The 19,905-nt window shown below is 39.2% G+C and overlaps 1 protein-coding gene across 2 annotated transcripts in view; it reads left to right on the top strand.

Annotated features, from left to right (window-relative positions):
• Positions 1–19,905, top strand: part of SMCHD1 (structural maintenance of chromosomes flexible hinge domain containing 1) — a 185,915-nt gene that overhangs the window by 145,970 nt on the left and 20,040 nt on the right. For both annotated transcript variants that reach the window (XM_075213372.1, XM_075213373.1), the window contains 9 exons: positions 1,999–2,114; positions 7,875–7,936; positions 10,382–10,469; positions 10,610–10,741; positions 10,965–11,117; positions 11,920–12,049; positions 14,143–14,262; positions 16,052–16,137; positions 16,237–16,359. In XM_075213372.1, coding sequence (XP_075069473.1) covers positions 1,999–2,114; positions 7,875–7,936; positions 10,382–10,469; positions 10,610–10,741; positions 10,965–11,117; positions 11,920–12,049; positions 14,143–14,262; positions 16,052–16,137; positions 16,237–16,359 — 1,010 coding nt within the window. The remainder of the gene's footprint in view (positions 1–1,998; positions 2,115–7,874; positions 7,937–10,381; positions 10,470–10,609; positions 10,742–10,964; positions 11,118–11,919; positions 12,050–14,142; positions 14,263–16,051; positions 16,138–16,236; positions 16,360–19,905) is intronic.

Below are 19,905 nucleotides of genomic sequence, written 5' to 3'. Positions count from 1 at the left end.
CCATGGTCTTAGGGACCATCACTAAAGATCCAAGCTTAAACATATAAGGGAGTGTCTACAAACATTAAGCATATCTAATGCAATAACATCACACCAGCCGCGCACCATATCCAGCCTGGGGGGGTCCAGAGGCGGCCCAAAAGCTATGTTCCATCTGCAGGAGGAGGAGCCGTATTGGATAGACCGCTACGGCTTTCTAGAAAGTACCACGGGGCCCACACCTTATCGAAGTTATATGATTTGTCATGGAGGTAGCACGTTCTACTCTCCATGCTTGCGACATGTCTTATGTATGACCGTAACTCCTGCATAGAGGGAGCCCTAGAGTCTTTCCAGTGCTTTGCTATTAGGGATTTAGCGGCTGCCAGAATGTGGGAGATAAGCTTGTTAGAAGGCGCACTCTCATCAGGTATAGGGCAAGAGAGAAGGAATGACCAGGGATCTTTACTGTTGTTCTGATACAGAGTTTATGAGTGTAAGAACCATGTTCCAGAAAGGAACTATGCGAGGGCAGGTCCACCATATATGTAGCATCGTACCTCTCTGGCCACATTCCCGCCAGCAGCTCGGAGTGGCCGTAGGAAACATTCGAGACAACTTATCAGGAGTATAGTACCACCTATAGTACACTTTATAGGCAGTTTCCTTAATTAGTGTGGAGATCGAGCTCTTGGCAATCCCCTCCCTGACCTCCTCCCAGCATAGGTCGTCTGGGGGAGGACCCAAGTCATTTTCCCATTTCCGCTCATGTCGGCCTGGAGTATCGAAAGTATAATCTATGAGCCAATTATAGATCAGGGAGATCATCCCTTTGGTGAGAGGTGAATGTAAACACATGTACTCAAAGGAGGTCGGGGCCCGGAGAGCCTCCTGGGGGGGGCAGAGACATGGCGAAGTGTCGAACCTGGAAGTACTCAAAAAAGAGCGGACGAAACGGTTCAAATTTATGATGAAGTTCTAGCCATTCAGTGCTTTAACTGATACAGGTGGTGGAAAAGAAGTCGATCCAGGGAAAAGAACTGGTTTGATTGTAAGGATGAGAACCAGAATAGCACAGTGAAGACCTAGGATACGAAAGATTTATATAAGAAGTTGCTAATTGTGTCCAATACAACAGACAGGTCACAGACAATTAGAACCAATTTGTGACCTTTTTATTTAACAGTGATTAAATCATTGGCCGCCTTACTTAGTGCACTCTCTGAGTGTTGGAAAAAAATTCCAGCAGATTGTGTGGAGAAAAGGATGCTAGTGGGGTGAGGATAGTTGAGTCTCACAAGAATCTTTGAACATATTAGAGAAAAGCCTTTATTTTAATTGTCATGTTTTGTTCTTTCTTATTGACACTCCTCATAAATTTTCGTAATTGTCTTTGCCTGATCCAGAGATGGATGCAATTTTGTATGTGGCTTGCATAAAATTTGTTGTACTGCGCATGCATACAACTTACCTCTGTATTTTCAGTTGCATGTATCTTACATGCACATGGAAAGGCAGAGCAAGCAGCGCTGAAATGTAAATTCAGTACCAGTAATGGGATGGAGTCCTTTTTTGACTTATATCTTTAAATTATGTCTTTTAGGAATCTTATATTTGCACGTCCCGTATGGCTAGTGCACTTTTCTTGTTGATGGTGGATATGGTGATTTTTGCTTTGGGTACATCCATAGTTTAGAATTAAAGTTGCACACATCTTAAGATTTTTGCAGCTAAAAATACAGCTGCAGAAATGTAAGTGTATGGATATGTTTTTGTGTCAACACAAGTTTTCCTTCAATTCTAAATCAAGCCGTACATGTGATCCCACAATCACTTCACTGTTCTAAATTTGCTGGCTTAAATAATATATAAATCACAGTATACAGTGCAGTTGTATTACATTTTAGTTTTATACTATGGTAAAAACATTTTAATTTGTAGTCCTTATTTTACTTGCTTAGAAAATATGTTTACAGTTTTAGAAAACTGAATAAGTTTTGTTTTTCTCTGCTTACTTAGACTTTATGGTTAGCATTCTGTCTGAAGATGGAGATGTCATTAAGAAACTCAACCCAGCTAACTGTTCCATGAAAATGTGGAAGTCTCAAACCACTGGAGGAAAGCCTCCAGCTACTGTAAGTACTTAGTAATATGTACAGACTAATGTATGTTTAAATGGAAAAAGTATGTGTACCTTTCCTTCAATAATAAACTCCACTTTCAGATTAATTTCATCTTCCTTTTACTTGTATCCCTTCTAGTTGTCTTGATAGTAGCACATATAAACCCAGTCTCTATAAAAGTGCTCATTCTGAATTACTCTCACCTGCTGTCCCAGGTAAAACTAGACTGATGATCTAGGGAGAGACTAAAATCCAATAAAGCATGTGTCTCCAACTGAGGATGCTAGAGAAATTCATACAGTACTGGACCAAAGGGAAATATTCGTAGGAGACAGAATATAGCTAAAATGAGATGTGACAAAGAAATGGACACAGAAAGCGTAATCCTATCACTTTCAGAATTCTTATAAAACCTGTGCAAAGAAAGATAGTGTACATTTTTTTTTTATTACTGAATTAATCGTGTTTGCGATCCTTGCATTAGAATGATACCAGTGATGTGAAATGTAGGTGCAGGTTAAAAAGTGTTCTAAAGCACTTTAACTGGTGTTTTTGCTCTGGAATTCTTTAGCAGCATATACAGGCATAATTACTTCCTGGTCCCCAAGTAGCATATTAGCTGTGCTGAGAGGTGTTTTCTGAGGATAGTGTTGTGATTGTTTCTGTGTTTGTAGAACACATTCTATTGTTACATATGTTGATGCTTACTTGCACAGTTTTCCCCAGATTTGCAGAATATTTGCCATCAATCACTCTTGTTTTATAAATATTGCTCTTTGAGTTATGTACTCTAGTGTCTCCTAGAAACTCAGAATATCTATTAATTTAACTCTGGCTAATTTAATTATATCACAACTTCATCTATAATCCTTAATTTATCTGGCAGTTACTTCTGTTGTGAACTTAGTAGTAGGAGCTACATTATCGAGAGTCCATTCCTCGCCCCTTTATCCTTTGCGTTTAGAAAGTAGTCACGTTGGTGCATGACAGCGATATTTGACCAGATAAGGTGTAGCAGTACGGCCAGATGGAGAGTCGGTGAAGCACACTGACAGATCTGGGGGTAAATGTATGAAAGTCCGTTTTTTTCAACTCGCCGGAAATCGGCGACTTTGCAGCTAAAATTTAAAGCGACGCTGGCTTGTAAAGGCAAACTTGTACAGTCCTGAAAATAATGTCCTAATAAATGTAAATGTCATATGATAATTCAAATAAATGTGCGAAAGGAAGCACTCTGTATTAATGAAAAAAATCCCTGATGAAGGCTTTGTTAACTGAAGCTGTAATGCATTGGTATCTTTATTTCATCAGCAACTACATTTCCTACACTGACACTTCTGCATTCCACTGTGGAACGCTTAGAGAAATTATCTGTATGAATGACTTTTACAGTTATTCTAACACCTTGAATTCTGCGTTGACCCTTTCCTCTGTGATATACTCAAAGTATCTCTGATTATTTCTACAAATAGAATACATTTGATTTTAAATGTTATTGTATTAGAATTAATTAATCAGTTTGCTTTTTACATACATTTCAACCTGCAATTACTTTAGACTTACCTGCATACACAGATACAAAGAAGGAGCCACAGGGCATGAACGGCTGTCCATAATCACTAGTCCAGCATGAGTATTATTATTTCTTCCTCAAGTGACTAGTCAACCAGCACATTGGTTAAGCTATATATCCCTAATTATTTCTTTTTTACTTTATTTGAGGTAATATACTACTGGAATAGTGGACACGCTGTTAGATAGACTATATGGACAAAAGTTTTCGGAAGCTTGACCATTACACTAACAGGGACTGTAATGACATTGTATTCAAATACATATACTTTTAATATGGAGTCCCCCTTTTGCAGTGATAACAGCTTCCACTCTTGTTGGAAGGCTTTCCCCAAGATGTTTGAGTGTTTTTGTGGGAATTTGTGCCTATTCATTCTGTAGAACATTTATGAGGTCAGGTACTGATGTTGGATGAGAAGGCCTGGCTCACAATCCTCTGTTCCAGTTCATCCCAAAGGTGTTCGATGAGCTTGAGGTCAGGGCTCTGTGCGGGTCAATCAAGTTCTTCCACACCGAACTCATCAAACCATATCTTTGTCGTCCTTGCTTTGTGCACTGGGGCACAGTCATGTTGGAATAGAAAAGGGCCTTCCCCAAGCTTTTACCACAAAGTTTAAAGCATTGCATTGTCCAAAATAAGTTGGTATGCGTATGCATTAAGATTGCCCTTCACTGGAGGTAAGAGGCCTAGTCCAAACCCTGAAGAACAGCCCTATACCATTATCCCTCCTCCACCTCCAAACTTCACAGTTGGCATAATGTCTGTGTGTTAGGGAATTTAGACTGTAAGCCCCAATGGGGCAGGGACTGATGTGAATGAGCTCTCTGTACAGCCCTGCGGAATTAGTGGCGCTATATAAATAAATGGTGATGATGATGACGATTTCTTATAGGGAATACTAGAGCACAATTATTCTTTATATTGAGAATAAAGGGAGCAGGCAACTTCTGTTCAGTCACTTTATTAATAATTACCATTGAATTGCTTTTTGAGTCCGGTTACGAACCCTGGATAACCCATATAAAAATCGCTACTTTGGATAGTCTTCCTAATACAGAAGTATTTAGTACTTAGAGAGCAAGATCTACTTCTCTGGTTTATATACAGGTGATTATATATTAAGATGAAGAGGCTTGTAAATAAGTATTGTGTTCCTTGACAGAACAGTGCTGATTTCTACAAGACATGTCCTGTGTGAACTGAACGTTCTGAAACTAGCATAGACTGTGTCCTGCAACTTGGGGAAGTTGCCAGACAGTCTTCTGTGTTAAGGGCTAGAGCAATGGCCCTTCCTGTGAGACCTAGCTGCTCCTTATAGCTGAGGAGCAAGACCACTATGAGACGCACAGTATATCCAAGTTACCTAGGGTTTAGTGACTGTGAGGATCCACTGATTTTTGTGGTACCCTTGGTGTAAAATACAAATGAAAGAACTTTATACAAGCACTGGTGCCTAGACTATGTTCCTGGTGGGAAAGTTCTATGTGCTAGCTCTTCATATCTGTTGCCTAATACAGCTGAAAAGGCTCAAGCAGCGGAAAAAAGATGTGGACATACCATCTGTGCCCTGATGTGTACTATGCACTGTGCTTCCAAACACCACAAAAAATCATCTGCAGACTGCAGCGAGCTGGCTGGATACTAGGCGACAGTGCAACGGCACAAACACACAGCTGTTCATAGCACATCTAGAAAACATTGTCACACAGCAGTGGAAAAAAAGAAATGTGGTGCAAGATAAAATTGTCCTTGGGCCCTCCCACACACCCATATATTAAAAAGGTTTAACAAACAGAAACAAAAGGGGTAGCAGGTACAGATTAACAAATCAAGCACTTTAGCTACACGAAGTGCCACTTTTGTGGCTGAAGTGCTTGGTTTGTTTGGGCCTTCACAAAACAAGCTACCAATGGACTTAAGGCAGCTAAGCTAACAGTGCTATCAATGAACTCTAAGGGGGGTATTCAATTGTTAGCGTTAACGCTAAAAAACGAGCGCTCAAAAAATATTACCGTTTATACGGTAATATTGCGCACGAAAAGCGTTAATACGGTAGTTTACTCGCGGAATTTCAGCTCGCCGCATTCCGCCAGTAATTACCGTATTAACGCTAAGATTTTTTGAGCGCTCGTTTGAGAGCGTTAACGCTAACAATTGAATACCCCCCTTAGACTGCAGCGAGCTGGCTGGTTACTAATTGTCCTTGGGCTTTCCCATCCACCCTTATGTTAGCTATTAAAAAGAACATGTACATTTTAACAAACCAAGCAAACTTCAGCTGCAAGGACTGCTGCTTTTGTGGCTGAAGTGCTTAGTTTGTTTGGGCCCCCATAAAACAAGCTACCAACAGTGCTTTCAATGAACTCTACAGTGACAAGATTTTGTTGTCGTCCTCATCCACCTCCTTACTCTCATCCTCACACAATATTAATTCATCCACGCTGTAATCCACCATTACAGTAGTCTCTGTACTTTGATGTAATTGGAGGTAAATGGCCTTCCTTGTGGAATTTATACTTCATTTTGATGAACATCATCTTTTTCACATCTTTAGTCCAGTGCAGTGAAGAATACTTTCCGTGTTGTGCAAGGTGCTGAAACCACTCGAAGTAGTCACATGTGAAGGGAGTTCAAACACTGCTAGCTTGAGTCAAGTGATTCCCCTAATTAGACTTTTGGAAAAGCAGCTCAAGAAATTGAAGGAGGAGATGAAACAAAGCAATTCCGCTAAGTATGTCGGATCAAGTACTTTATTCGCCTCGCCAGGATCCAAAGTTATCAACATCTTGAAATCTAATAACTACATTTTGGCGACTGTGTTTGATCCTAGGTTTAAGAGCTATGTCTTTTTTCTTTCCAACTGACCCAGATCTCAAGAGATGCAGTGAGCTCCTGGTGAGCAAATTGACAGCTCAGGTGGTACATGACATGACGATGTCTCCTCCTTCAGTTTCTCTGGCAACTGCTTCTAGGAAATAAACCTAGCTTTCCCAAGAGACCCAGTGGTGATGCAGATGAGTTAGCACAACATTTTGACATTTCGTCTGGTCTAAAAGAATTGCCCAAAAATCGTGACAGCTCTTCTGGAAAATGAACTACAAATTCCACGAGGAAGGCCTTTACCAGCAATTACATCAAAGTACAGAGACTTCTGTAATGGTGGATTCAAGCAGGGATGAATTAATATTGTGTGAGGATGATGTACACACTGATGAGGGCGATGATGATGACAGTATAGATTGCAGGTGTTGGGATCTAGCTGAGAGGAGGGAGTAGATTTACAATGTTCGATGGGGGCTCGTTTTTTGGAAAACAGACCCTGAGCATCCCTAATGGGGACACAATGCATTTACTTACTTTACTAACATTGCATTTAGGTGCAAAATTTGGACTGTAGCAACAAATCACCAGTTAATTTTTATGTCTATTGCAAGTAAGACCATGAAAGTAATGCCTGGTTGTCATGGTTTAGGGCAAATTTTGCACATTAATGCATTGTTAGTAAACAAGCCCTAGAGAGCAAGTTCTGTGTAACAAATAAAGCCTTTCAAGTAGGGACAACAAAACTTACAGATTGTATCTGCATAATCTTACTTGCTGCCCAAAGGAAGTGAGGGATATGTAGGAGAGGATCCAATATTGGCAGTGGATGGGAAAGACAAAATGCCTGTCTAAACTCCTGTTATGAGACACAACATGACTGATAAACAATGATCAGACATATCGTCTTGTGAAAAACATGTTTGTTTTGTAAAGAAAAAAAAATACAAAACGATCCTTTGAGATAAGCGTTGCTTTGTGAGAGTGAGACCAAACTCCCGTAGTCTACGTCATCCAGATGGCTAATATGACTACAGAGAGCATCAAAGATATATGGTATATATTCTACAGCATAAAGACACATTCATTTCTCAACCCATAATCATATTGTCTAAAATTATTTTGATAAATGTTCAAAATAAATAAATATGGCTGTTAAGAGAGCCATAACTTGAAGCACAATGAACAACAAAAAAATAAATATCTGAGCTAATTCTGAATGATATTTTAAGCAATTGTTCTAATATTAAGGATAGGCAATACTATATAGTTCATCTTCTGTACAACATATCAAAATAGAAATAATCTGCTTTAATTATATCCTTGGCATAACAACTTAAATCATGCCTTAAATTAAATATAATTTCATTTGTTTGCAGGCAACCGTTTTTAACTGCAATAAACCAAGAGATGGGGACAGAGATGACTGCTTTTATTTCAGGTTTGTTAAATGTATTCTTCATACATAATTTTTGTAATGTGAGATTTTAACATTACATAGATTTGCTTATGTCACTAATTTCCAAGGACAGTCTTTGGTCTTAAAAATTTGTCTAGAAATGTTTGGCACTGGAAATGTCCCTATATGTTAAAACTGAGGAAATTCTTAATGTAATCCCTTTTATTCAGCATTTTGTATGTAACTCTCACTGATGTAGAGGTTTTTTTCGTGATGTGCAATCGCACTGAAAAGCATAAGCTTAGAGAGGCAGAACGAGGAAAGGAAGGGGCGTTTCAGTGTAGGGCAAGTATGGCAAAGGAATATACTTATGTATATACTTGCTAACTGTATATACTTGCTAACTATGTAGAGGTCAAGATAGCTTGCAAGTAGGCTCTGTTTCTGTTGCAGATGCTCAACCCCTGATCCCTAAGTGTTCATGATTATCATCATTAGCATGGGACTCGCTAGGGTGTGGTCCCCCTGTCATAATATCAACCACCATCACTTCCCTGTTCAGCATGGGGTTGAATTTCCTAGGTGAATCAAGCCTGCAAAAAAAAAAAAAATGTGGGCCCTCCACTAGTAAAAATCCGGCCCCATGCTGAAAGTCATAGGGCTCTACAAACAATAGTTAAATATGAAAATAGTTATGAAATAATTAAATATGCATTTCTTTGCAGGTGCAATACGGGTCCCAGCAAGCCCTAGCATGCCTTAACTGTTTGGATATGCTAGCATTTGTAGAACTAAAAGTGCCAGCATATCTATAACTGCCAGCATGCAGTTCTACAAGTGCGGACATACCATGGCATCCCAGGGCCCATCAGGACCTGTAGTGTACCTGTAACAAGAAAAATATAGGAAACTAAACACACTCTCCATTTAAAAAGTTCTTTATTAAAAATAAAAACACTCCACACACTCGCCACTTTATTTCTAACCTGAATCCTGGGGGTTCCTCTCTTGTTTTTTTGGCAGTCCAATGAGAAAAAATAAAAAACCTGTATATGTTGCTTACTGACACAAATGGCAAGTCTCTGGCTTGTCAGTAACTAACCAAACATAACAACTCTGATTGGTTAGTAGTGGCTCAACCTCAATCCTAACCATACAGGACAGACACTTCGGTTAGTTATGTGTTTTTTTTTTTTGTTTGTTTTATTCTTACATTTTTCGATTTTTATGTAAAATGAGTCCAACTCTACGTCATGCCATATATGTTCTTATATGTAAATGCTTCTTGGCTAATATATACTGAAGATAATTATATAAAATGCAAAAAATGTGACATTAACACCAATTTCTCTTTCCTGCCATTGGGGGACACTGCGAGACATTAGGTTAATCAAACCTGTAACACAATCGATCTGGGATATAGTACTTGATGTAGGAGTTTAGGCACTTATCAACTTCTTTGATCTTCACTCTCCTCCCCCCTCCCCTACTATGCCCCTTCTCTCCTCTGGATACCTCCGTTTTGACTAACCAAGTGTATGAGAAGGGGGAGCCGTAAAGAGCAATAAATAGAAGCATACAATTCACACAGCAGAACTATTTACAGAGCAAGGGAGGGTGCGCAGTGTCCCCCAATGGAGTAAGAGAAATGGATTTTACAGTGAGTAAAAATCATATTTTTTGTAAGCATGCCATGATTGTGGCGCAACAAAATTGGTCTAGATTGTAGAGCTTGTGACATGCATCTGCTGAGCAGCAAAGTGCCCCTGTTTTACAATGTCAAGACATGCAATTTTATGCAAAATATATTTAAATTATTCCACACACATGTTTCTTAGCCCCCAAGATATTTTATGAGATATAGCTCCAATATAATTATACTGTTTCTTGAAATAAAACCGCAATATATGTCAAGGAAATGTGTCCCTAATGTTGGCACAGGTGCATTAGGTATACCTTTCTAGTTAGGACTTTTCTGGGTAGAACTTCCCTTTGCCCCTAGAACAACCTGAATTCTTCATGGTATGGACTCACGAAGGTGCTGGAAACAGTCCTTAGAGATTCTGGTCCATGTTGACATGATAGCATCATGCAGTTGCTGCAGACTTGTTGGCTGCACATTCATGCTGCAAATCTCCTGATCCACCACTTCCCAAAGGTGCTCTATTGGATTGAGATCAGGTGACTGTGGAAGCCATTGGTGTACTCTAAACTCATTGTCATGTTTGTGGAACCAGCTTGAGATGACCTGTGCTTCGTGACATGCCTTGTTATACTGCTAGCAGTAGCTATTTGAAGATGGATGGACTGTGCCCATAAAGTGATGCATATGCTCAGGGAGGCTGTGTCACTTGTATTTAGGGGCCTTCTGTATGTCACGAAAACTTTTCTTCATAATGTGCTGTTTCTAGAGAACATTAACAAAGACCTCAATTTTTTTATTTTTTTCTAATCTTTTTTTTTATTTTTTACTGTTATCGTTTAAAGGGATAAAATGATACCTGAGCGTGTGGAAAAGTATTGTATCCAGTTTATGTACATGGCTGAGAAGGCTAATGTACTCTACAGTGAGCAGGTTTGTCATTCTTTAAAATTACTTATTTTCTCTTTGTATTTTGGCACATTTGATGTTGTACTGTTCATGCAATGTGGAAATCTGCTATTGAATGTTTGGTTATAAATCATTTAATTTTTCTGTGTTTTTGTTTTTTTAAGTTTTTGATAGATGTTGTTGCAAATAAGCCTGTGAAGTTGGTTCCGCTGCCACAGCCTGCCACCCCAACTGTGTCTAACGTAAAAACAGAAGCTGGTCGTACTTTGGTCAATAATCTATGGCTCAAGACTGTGGTTAAGTTTTTCCTCCTTTCTTTTTTTATGCTTTATATAATCTTTTTACCATCTCAGTATAATTGTAATTGTACAGCAGTTATACCTGATTAAATTAAATTAGAAGCCATTATCACAAATACTACAAAGTCAAAAAAACTGCCTAAAAGCAATTTATAAAATGTTACTTTCCTTTTTATATATTTAAGGATTTTCTTTTAAATATTGATTTATATATTCTCAGGATGAACACAACAATTTAGCTGGTGTCTACTTAAGTGGCAAAATCATTGCCAAGATTATATCTACTACAGAGGCCGAGAAGGAGATTCCAGAGTTTCAGTCTAATAAGAAGAGTATGGAGTTTACCTTCAAGAATGGATCTGCAGACATCCCTGTGAGCATCATTTATAAGTTGTTTTTTTTTTTGTTTTTTTTCTTTTAATGCTGGTAACAAATGGTTATATTCACTCAAATCTGGATAATTGGTTGGAAATGTTTTGTGTGCAATTTAATTAAAGTGTGTGTATTTTTTTTGTTCAACTCAAACTGTCTTACCTTTTGTAGGCTATAATAAAACCATTAAATGTATCCACTTCTAATATTGCTCAATCATGCAGACTTTGGGCACTTCGGTAGTCCCCCTTGACTCTTTGGGTAACTTTTGACTCCTTGGGTAACTTTTGACTCCCTGTCATGCAGCTATGAACCTGGTAGAAGACAGCTGATCAGTATCCAACATGTGCCCTATGATGTGTTTTGAAGTGCAATACTTCTTCATAATGCGTCTATAGATATTGCAACATAAAGAGATTAGTGTGTTGATCTTGAGGGAGACAGTGACCTGACTACTTGTGATTGTTAGTGAGGGAAGGACTGTATGTAATGTACAGTGTCATGATAAAAGGAGGGAAATTGGAGGCAAGCTGGGAGGCACAGACTGACAGATCGTTTAAGGAGCAGGGTTTCCCAAAAGCACAGAATAGTGATGCCTGGTTTCTATCAAACTGGTGCAAGATTCAAACACTTGACTTGTTCTTTTTATACAGCACATTATATTTTTTACAGTTCAGGGCATGCACATAGCTAGACTGCATATCAAAAGCTCTGAATCCATGGTCTAACCCGTCTTAACTCACCGTCTTTATTTTTTCACAATTGCATTATTTATGTTTAACAACTATATTTATTAATTACAGAGCCTTATTCTTGCTAAAAACAGCCCTGGAAAGGACAGCACAGAGTATCAGATAATGTTCTCGCTAGTGTCGCAAACTTTGGAGCCAGTGGATATAGTACCATATTGTCTTCCGTTTATGTTTTACAATGGTAATATGAGATGTAAATGCTTGTTGACAAATTGTGCTTTTATTTTAATGGCTGCTTACAAGTGAAGAGTTGTAGGATATATATCACTATATAAAGTGATTGATAGCTGAAATATATATATATATATATATATATATATATATATATATATATATATATATATATATATATATATATATATATATATATATAATCTCACACACACACACACACGTGTATCTCTCTCACTCTCATACACACACTATATGGACAAAAGTATTTGGCCACACCTGTTAATTGTTGACTTGAGTTGTTTCAATCAGACCTGTTGCCAGAGGTGTATAAAATCAAGCACTTAACCATGCAGTCTCCATTTGCAAACATTTGTAATACAAAATAAGCCATTCTGAAGAGCTCAGTGACTTGAGCGTGACTACAGCGTGTTACTGTAATAGGATGCTACCTTTGCAATAAGACTGTTCTTGAAATTTCATCCCTGCTGGATATTCCACAGTCAACTGTAAGTGATATTATTAGAGAGTGGAAGCATTTAGGAACAGCAGCAACTCAGCCACGAAGCGGAAGTCCGCGTCAAATCACAGAGTGGTGTCAATGACTACTAAGGCGCATAGTGCATAAAAGTCGCCAACGCTCTTCTGATTCCATAGCTGAAGAATTCCGAACTTCCACTTGCATTAACGTTAAGACAAAAAGTGTGCGGGACCTTAACGGAATGGGTTTCCATGGCCAGCAGCTGCATGCAAATCTCGCATCGCCAAGACCAATGCCAAGACCGTCGGATGGAGTGGTGTAAAGCACACTGGACTGTGGAAACGTGTTCTGTTGAGTTACTAATAATTCTTCTCTGTTTGGCAGTCAGATGGGTGAGTCTGGGCTTGGCGCATGTCAGGAGAACGTTACTTGCCTGGCTGCATTATGCCAACTGTGAAGTTTGGAGGAGGGATACTGGTATGGGGCTGTTTTTCAGGGTTCTTGCCCTTATCTCCAGTGAAGGGCAATCTTAATGCTTCAGCATACAATGCTTATGCTTCCAGTTTTGTAGCAAAAGTTTGGGGAAGGCCCTTTTCTATTCCAACTTGACTGGCCCGCACAGTGCCCTGACTTCAACCCCATCGAACACCTTTGAAATAAAATGGAACGGAGATTTCGAGCCAGGCCTTCTCGTCCAACATCAATGCCTCACCTCATGAATGCTCTACAGAATGATTGGGTACAAATTCCTACAGAAACACTCCAGCATCTTGTAGAAAGCCTTCCAAGAAGAGTGGAAGCTGTTATCTCTACAAAAGAGATCAACTCCATATTACAATGTCTTTTCAGTCCCTGTTTGTGTAATGGTCAAGCATCCAAACACTTTTGTCCTTATAGTGTTTATAGATAGATATATAGAGAGAGATATTTATTTGTTATACTTGTGTTATTGTTTTAAGATGTGTAGGTTTAGCGCAGCGTTCCCAAGTACAATGTAAACAGTTTTACTGTTTTATTTGAACCGCATGCCATATATTAATATTTGACCTATATTTATATAAAGATATCTTTTCATAGTGTTATGCAACTTACAAATGCACAGAGCCGGGATGATTGCTTATCTGTATTTAGTAAGTGTAGTACGCTTATAATTCTTTTAGCGTAATCATCACTTACTATGACTTGCATTGCCAAGGAATTTGTATCAGTTTCTTGGCTAATTATCATTTTGACAAATATGAATAAATGCGTTTTGTGATAACTACTTGGAACTTAGTTTTGTATGTATTTGAAACTTCACACTAGTTTAGGCAACAATGACATGAAATCTAAACAACAAACAAGGTTTAGCTGCTCCTTCGAAGGTCTTTCTCTGGTGCATGGTCAGTCAGTGATGGATTCGTACTCTGAAATATAAAAATAAATGTCTGTGGTAGGGTTAATACTTTAATTTGTGCTACAGAAATGTGGTGTGCAGTAAATCATCTTCTGAAAAATAATTTTGTGTTGTAAGATAGCACAAGTATAATTAAAAAGTTACAAATGTTTGGATTTTTTTGTTTTTTGATATACCTTAGTGCATCACATACAGATACAGACCATGTTTTTTTTTTTTTTTCCAGATTTTAAAAAGCAGCAGCAGATGGCAGAGCTTACAAAGGAAAAAGACCAGTTATCCAAATCGGTTAAGGCTTATAGATGTTTGTTTGATGCAACAAATCAGCTCATCAGCGAAATGAAATGTAAGTGTTACATAATTGATTTTTTATTTTTATTCAATCGGATTTAATCACATCACATAAAGTCATCATATATTTTGTTCTAAAAGGACATAAACTCTTTCCTGCATGAGGTACCACCAAGAGAAGAAAATGTGGCTGAGTGTAGATTGACACAGTGGTGTGAGGGTGTATCAGTGTGAGTAGTATAGGTGGGAGTAGAGTAAGCTCTAATAAAGAGATGGGTATTCAGCCAACGTTTAACTATTTGAAGGCTGTGTGAGAGTTTTATCTGGTGTGGTAGGGAATTCCATTAGTAGGTAGCAGCAAAGGAATGTATTATAGACAGAAGTTAGAGGTACATCCCAGAGGTGAGGCGAGACACTGAACAGAAGTTGACATAAAAGAGCAAAGTAGGATGCCTACGCCACCACTTCGTATGTTTCCAGGTCTGGGAATGTAGCTGAGGCGAGTGCCACATATGAGACAGTTGCAGGAGATGTAGTGTCAGAGGTGGTAAGGTTTCTGTAATGTCAAGGAGGTGGATGGATGTTGAAATAAAATAGTTCATGGATGGATGTCGGTTTGTCGCAAACAGATATTGTGGTTTTATATATTACCCTAAGACCCTTGTCTATGTTTTTATGTTTTGTTAACAGTTTCACTTATTTCTATGTCTGTGTCAACACTAAGTTAATCTTTTGTAATTAGCGCATTGCAATCTGTGTATTATTTAGCATTACTGAGTATTTGATGTATGATGTTGAATATTCAGGAGTTTGGCAAATTCAGTCTCATTACGGTGAAGATGCTTGATATGCCAGGCTAATTTTATGACTGGTTTCTCAAAGTACAGGCAGTACTGTTTTTTTATTTATATGCCTTGGATCTATCACTTTTTCTGGAAAGAGTTTTTAAGGACACAGCATCAGATTTCAGCCTTCAGTGTTGAAGACTCTGCTTCCATCAGGTAGAGAATTGTGTGTAGAACAAGTCTCTGTGTACATAACCACTGCTGGTGTCTGAACCACTGCTCTGAAGGGTCAGGGACATACTCGTCTCCACTGCACTCCAGGCAATAATTGGAGCCAATACCAATGTCTTTGAGTATATTCATATTTAGACCTCTGGGCTTTGTCATAGCCCACTGTTCTTACCTTTCTTTCGTTAGGACAAGGCTGTGATAGTCTCTCTCTCTCTCTGATTCCTGTTATGTGTAAAAAGCAGGGAAAGCTGCAATCTCCTTTTTCTTCTGGTGCAATGAGGACCATGGCAGTTTTATTACATGGCAAAGGACACGTAATCAAATAAGCATACTGTTCCACTGATAGCCAATGATGTGAGACATGCCATATTGTGTGGCTGGATATATTGGCAGGGTCTCCTGCAACAACTAACATATTCCATTTCATGGGAACCTCATTTTGTGTCCCCACTACGGTTGAGGTCTCCACAGTACTGGTGTGTAAAACAGGTCAATGTCACCACAAGTATAGGAATACAAATACCTACACAAACACATACTGACTCTTCTTTGGCACTAACAGTTATTCAGAAGGAGTTACAAAAGCCTACATTTTTTTGTGTGTATTTGATTTGACAACTGCCCTGCTCCTGAAGGTGGAACTTAAACTCATTAATGAGTTTGTGCCTCCCATTGGCTTGGGAGAAAAGTGTTTCAAATTCAGTTAACACAAAAAGGTTAAGGTAATGTGATCTAATTAAGCCCCCCCCCTTTTTTTTTTTTTTTTTTTTTTTTATTTATTAAATTCTTGGATTTAAAATTGTCAAAAAATGTGTTGTAATTGCTTAGGTCAATCAGCAGAAGCCAAGGATAAAGAAACACACCTGAGGAAGGAACTAAATAAGAAAAAACTTGGGATGCCGCTGAAAAACCAGGTACCATTTGTACTTTGACGACAAGCTATTTTGGACTACCTGTTCGTTGAATTATATATATATACTAGCATAGAATACTGATATTGTTTTGTTTTATAGATAGAATGTAGTAATAACCTCATAAAACAGAAGAGGACAGAAGCAGAAGCTCTTTTTAATCAGCCCAGGCGGAAATGTTCTCTTCCCCCTGTCCCAACGGGCAATAGTGATGTCCTAGGAAAGGTGAGTTTTTCCCTGGAGATTGTAATTTGGACTATTTCTTATAATCTTTTCGACTACTTATAAAATGAACATGAAAGTCCATTAGCAAATAATTTAAATATGTGTTTTAAGGGCTTGTTTTCTCCATGTTGTTTTTCTTTTCTAAACATATGTTGTTCCTTCAGAGACCAGTATATGATGGCAGTATGTCTATTAAAGGGTAACTCCACCTAATGTTTTTGCCTAATTAAAAATCATGCTTGGTACTCATACTGGAATATCTCCTTTTATTTTAAAAAGGATTGAAAGCATCTATTCAAATCTCTGAAACAGACTGTTGTCATTTGACAAATTGGCTGTAAATAGCTTACCTTCTTTGAGCAACTGTTTAGCATTTGAAACAATAAGTGTTTCCCAGTTTGTTTGATTACGTATCTTGCTAAAGAATATTATTCACAACTTACATGTTAGATAATGGCGATAGTCTTTCTGAGTCAGAAATGTTTGCAGCAGGTGATTTCAGGCAGAATTCCTATTTTCAAGTATCCAGCAGTATTCCAGTAAATTATCCAATTAAGGCAGAAAAATTAAATCTCTCGGAGAGTTAATTTTTCTGCAAACACATCTATTTAACAATGTGGCTATTGTAATGAAATTTACACTAAATTGTTGCTTCATTAGTTTTTACCGGCATTCACACTGTGAGTGTCGCGGATCCTGACAGGGAGATCGCCTTTTGCCGCTTTAGTGCCGCCCCCCGTCATCATGCGGACCCCCAGGAAAAGGATCACCTGCTATTAGAGAGGCACGGGGATCCGTCTGCTGACCAGCACATTGTCGCTGACTGCCCTGGGGGTCGTGACAACAGGATACTGGTCTCCGGTTTGGAGGGGAGACAGATATGCAGCGGTCCATGCCCTGCCTACAAAACTGACTCCTAATCGGCTGGAACAGACAGCGATGGAGGTGATCAGGTATAGGTGGCATCAAATCTGGTGAGGAGCTGTCGCTAGAGTGCAGTCTTCACCAGTTTTCACTGTAGATATGGGCGGTCATATTCCACAGAGACTGGCTAAGGAAGGGGAGGAATGATTACTCCCCTCTGTTTCCCAGGCACTGCAGGTTCCTGCATTCTGTGACAGTGTTCCCTGGGGAGGGAGAACTGTTGGATATCTCTGGATCAGATCTGTGATATTCTGTCTGTGTGATTGTGCTGTTTGTATTCTTTACATTCTGCATTAATTTGCCATATTCTTCTCCCTCTGTCCTGCCATTCTGATATACAGTATAAAGTATGTAGAGCAAGTTTTTCCTCATTTTGTTACACTGGAAAGAAATATACTGCTAGATCTCTATTTTTATAGATTGCTCTACAGTGTGTCTTTCATATTGGTTGCTTCTTTCCTTTTTCATGATATCAGAAAGAGGGAGTGATTCTAAGTCCAAAGCTGTTCCTGTGAATTATTTCACCTGCTCCAGGTGCCAATCAAAGATGGCTGGTGGAGAGTCAGACCCGGTGGGCCTATGCACTGCTTGTGAGTCTGATGGCCTAGGTCAGTGTTCTTCTAGGTAGGTGATAAACCTGGTGGAAACTGCATGGGCCAAGGAACTGGCACAGTCCATTGCGGAGCTTAAGATAGACAACCTACGCTTGGGGTTGGTAAGTGCTGATACATTTACGTACTCTTCTTTGAGTATGCAGTCTTCGGATGCCCTTCCCTTGGGTCAGTCATCTCCGCTACTGGCCGAAGCCTCATGGGTTTCCAATGAACCTCCCAGGACTCCAAATTTGGAGAGATTGGTCCAAGAGTTAGTCAGAGTATCATCTTCTCTGGAGAAGATGTTAACCCCCTCCCCCCAGTGTGGGCATACAGTGTAAACACTTAACACTTAAACTCTGATACGGATCCCTACTTGCAGGAGAAGGGTGAAATTTATGCCAAATCGGAGTTTCAGGACATGTCTTGGGGGGAGGAAGATCCGGCCACGAGACAGAGAATTGAAGACCTAATCGCGGTGATACAGGTGCTTCATATTTCTGATGATGACCTAACAAAGACTTCTATGTTCAAAAGAGCAAAGAAAGGGACTGTTTTTTTGGGGGTTTTTTTTCCCCCATCTCCTCAACTTTTGGAAGTTTGGGGTGAGGCCAGACTAAAACCAGACGTTAAGTTTCAGGTGATCAAAAATAAGTCAAAAAGAAAAAGACAAAGAAGGAAATTAATCCTATCGCACCAGTGATGAACCAAACACAATATGGACATAAAAAATAAGCCTTATTTATAGGTCCTATGGGGTGCAACCTACTTCTGAGGTAACAGATGCGTATATACAAAAAGCAGAAATAGAATGGATAGGTGCACACTGGCTCTTGCGGGAGATAGTATCAAATTAATAGTGGATTAAATAAAATATAACTTTTATTATTCAATTTAAAACAGCAAAATATCTAAAAGAGATATATCCATAAAAAGCAATGCTAAATTAAAACAAGCTGGACACACTACTGCCTTTTGTGTCAGATAGTGGGTTAAACGACCAGGATAGATCTCCAAGCAAAAATAAAGGAGATTTTGCTAGAAAAAATGGAAAATAGCCTCCTGTAATATATTCTGTGTTAAGTATCTCTCACCAAAGACTTTCCCATGGTTATTAGCATCAAATTGAAAAAATGAAGCTCAATAGTAGAGTAATATAGCTATGGGAGGTGGATTGCTATATACCTAGTCAATCAATGCTCTACTAACTCTGGCCATAATAGAGCAGATCTATCCTGTCTCGATATCAATGCCCATATAGAAGTAACAAATAAGGCAGTGCATCCAGCGGAACGCTGACGCGCCTTTCGCTGGCCGTGCTTAGTCGTGACTTAGGCCACTAAGGCAAACTTTTGGAAGGTGTAATTAATCTGGGACTGGGGCAAGCAGGACAATTGGAAGGTATAATTAATCTGGGACTGGGGCAAGCAGGACAATTGGAAGGTATAATTAATCTGGGACTGGGACAAGCAAGGACCTTTTGGACCACAATGAAGACTTCATCGGTGAGTATTTTGGGTGTTATTATTTTTAATAAATGTTTATGGTGTACATGAGGGAGGTTACTGTGTTTATTGTGGGTTTTTTATTTTTATTAAATGTATGTGGTAATTATCAAGGTGTTTATTTAACGTTTTTGTTTGTGGAACTACAGGTCCCAGCAAGCCAGGGATGTCAGGGCATGTTGGCACTTGTGGTTCTCCAAGTGCCAACATGCCCTGGCTGCCGTGGGTATGCTGGTGCTTGTAGTTATACAAGCAGCAGCATGCCCACACTGTTTTGGGCAACCTGGCTGGCTGGCACTTGTAGTTCCACAAAACAAAATGGCATCCGTTTATTATTTTTACTTAGTTTAGCCGTTATTACCCTACTACGCACAGCCCAGGGGTAGTAGGAAGAGCCCTAGTGCTATCAGCACTGGGCTGGTTCTTTCTAGTGGGGGGGCCTGCTCGTTTTTTTCGGCGGACCCCACTCCCTAGGGAATCCAGCCCAGCGCTGAACAGTCTAGGGTTGGTTAGTCATTATGGCA

Source organism: Mixophyes fleayi, chromosome 5 (assembly GCF_038048845.1).
Source record: "Mixophyes fleayi isolate aMixFle1 chromosome 5, aMixFle1.hap1, whole genome shotgun sequence".
Lineage (NCBI taxonomy): Eukaryota > Metazoa > Chordata > Amphibia > Anura > Limnodynastidae > Mixophyes > Mixophyes fleayi.
The sequence above is the reverse complement of the archived record's forward strand: the minus strand, read 5'-3'. Positions and strand labels throughout refer to the sequence as shown.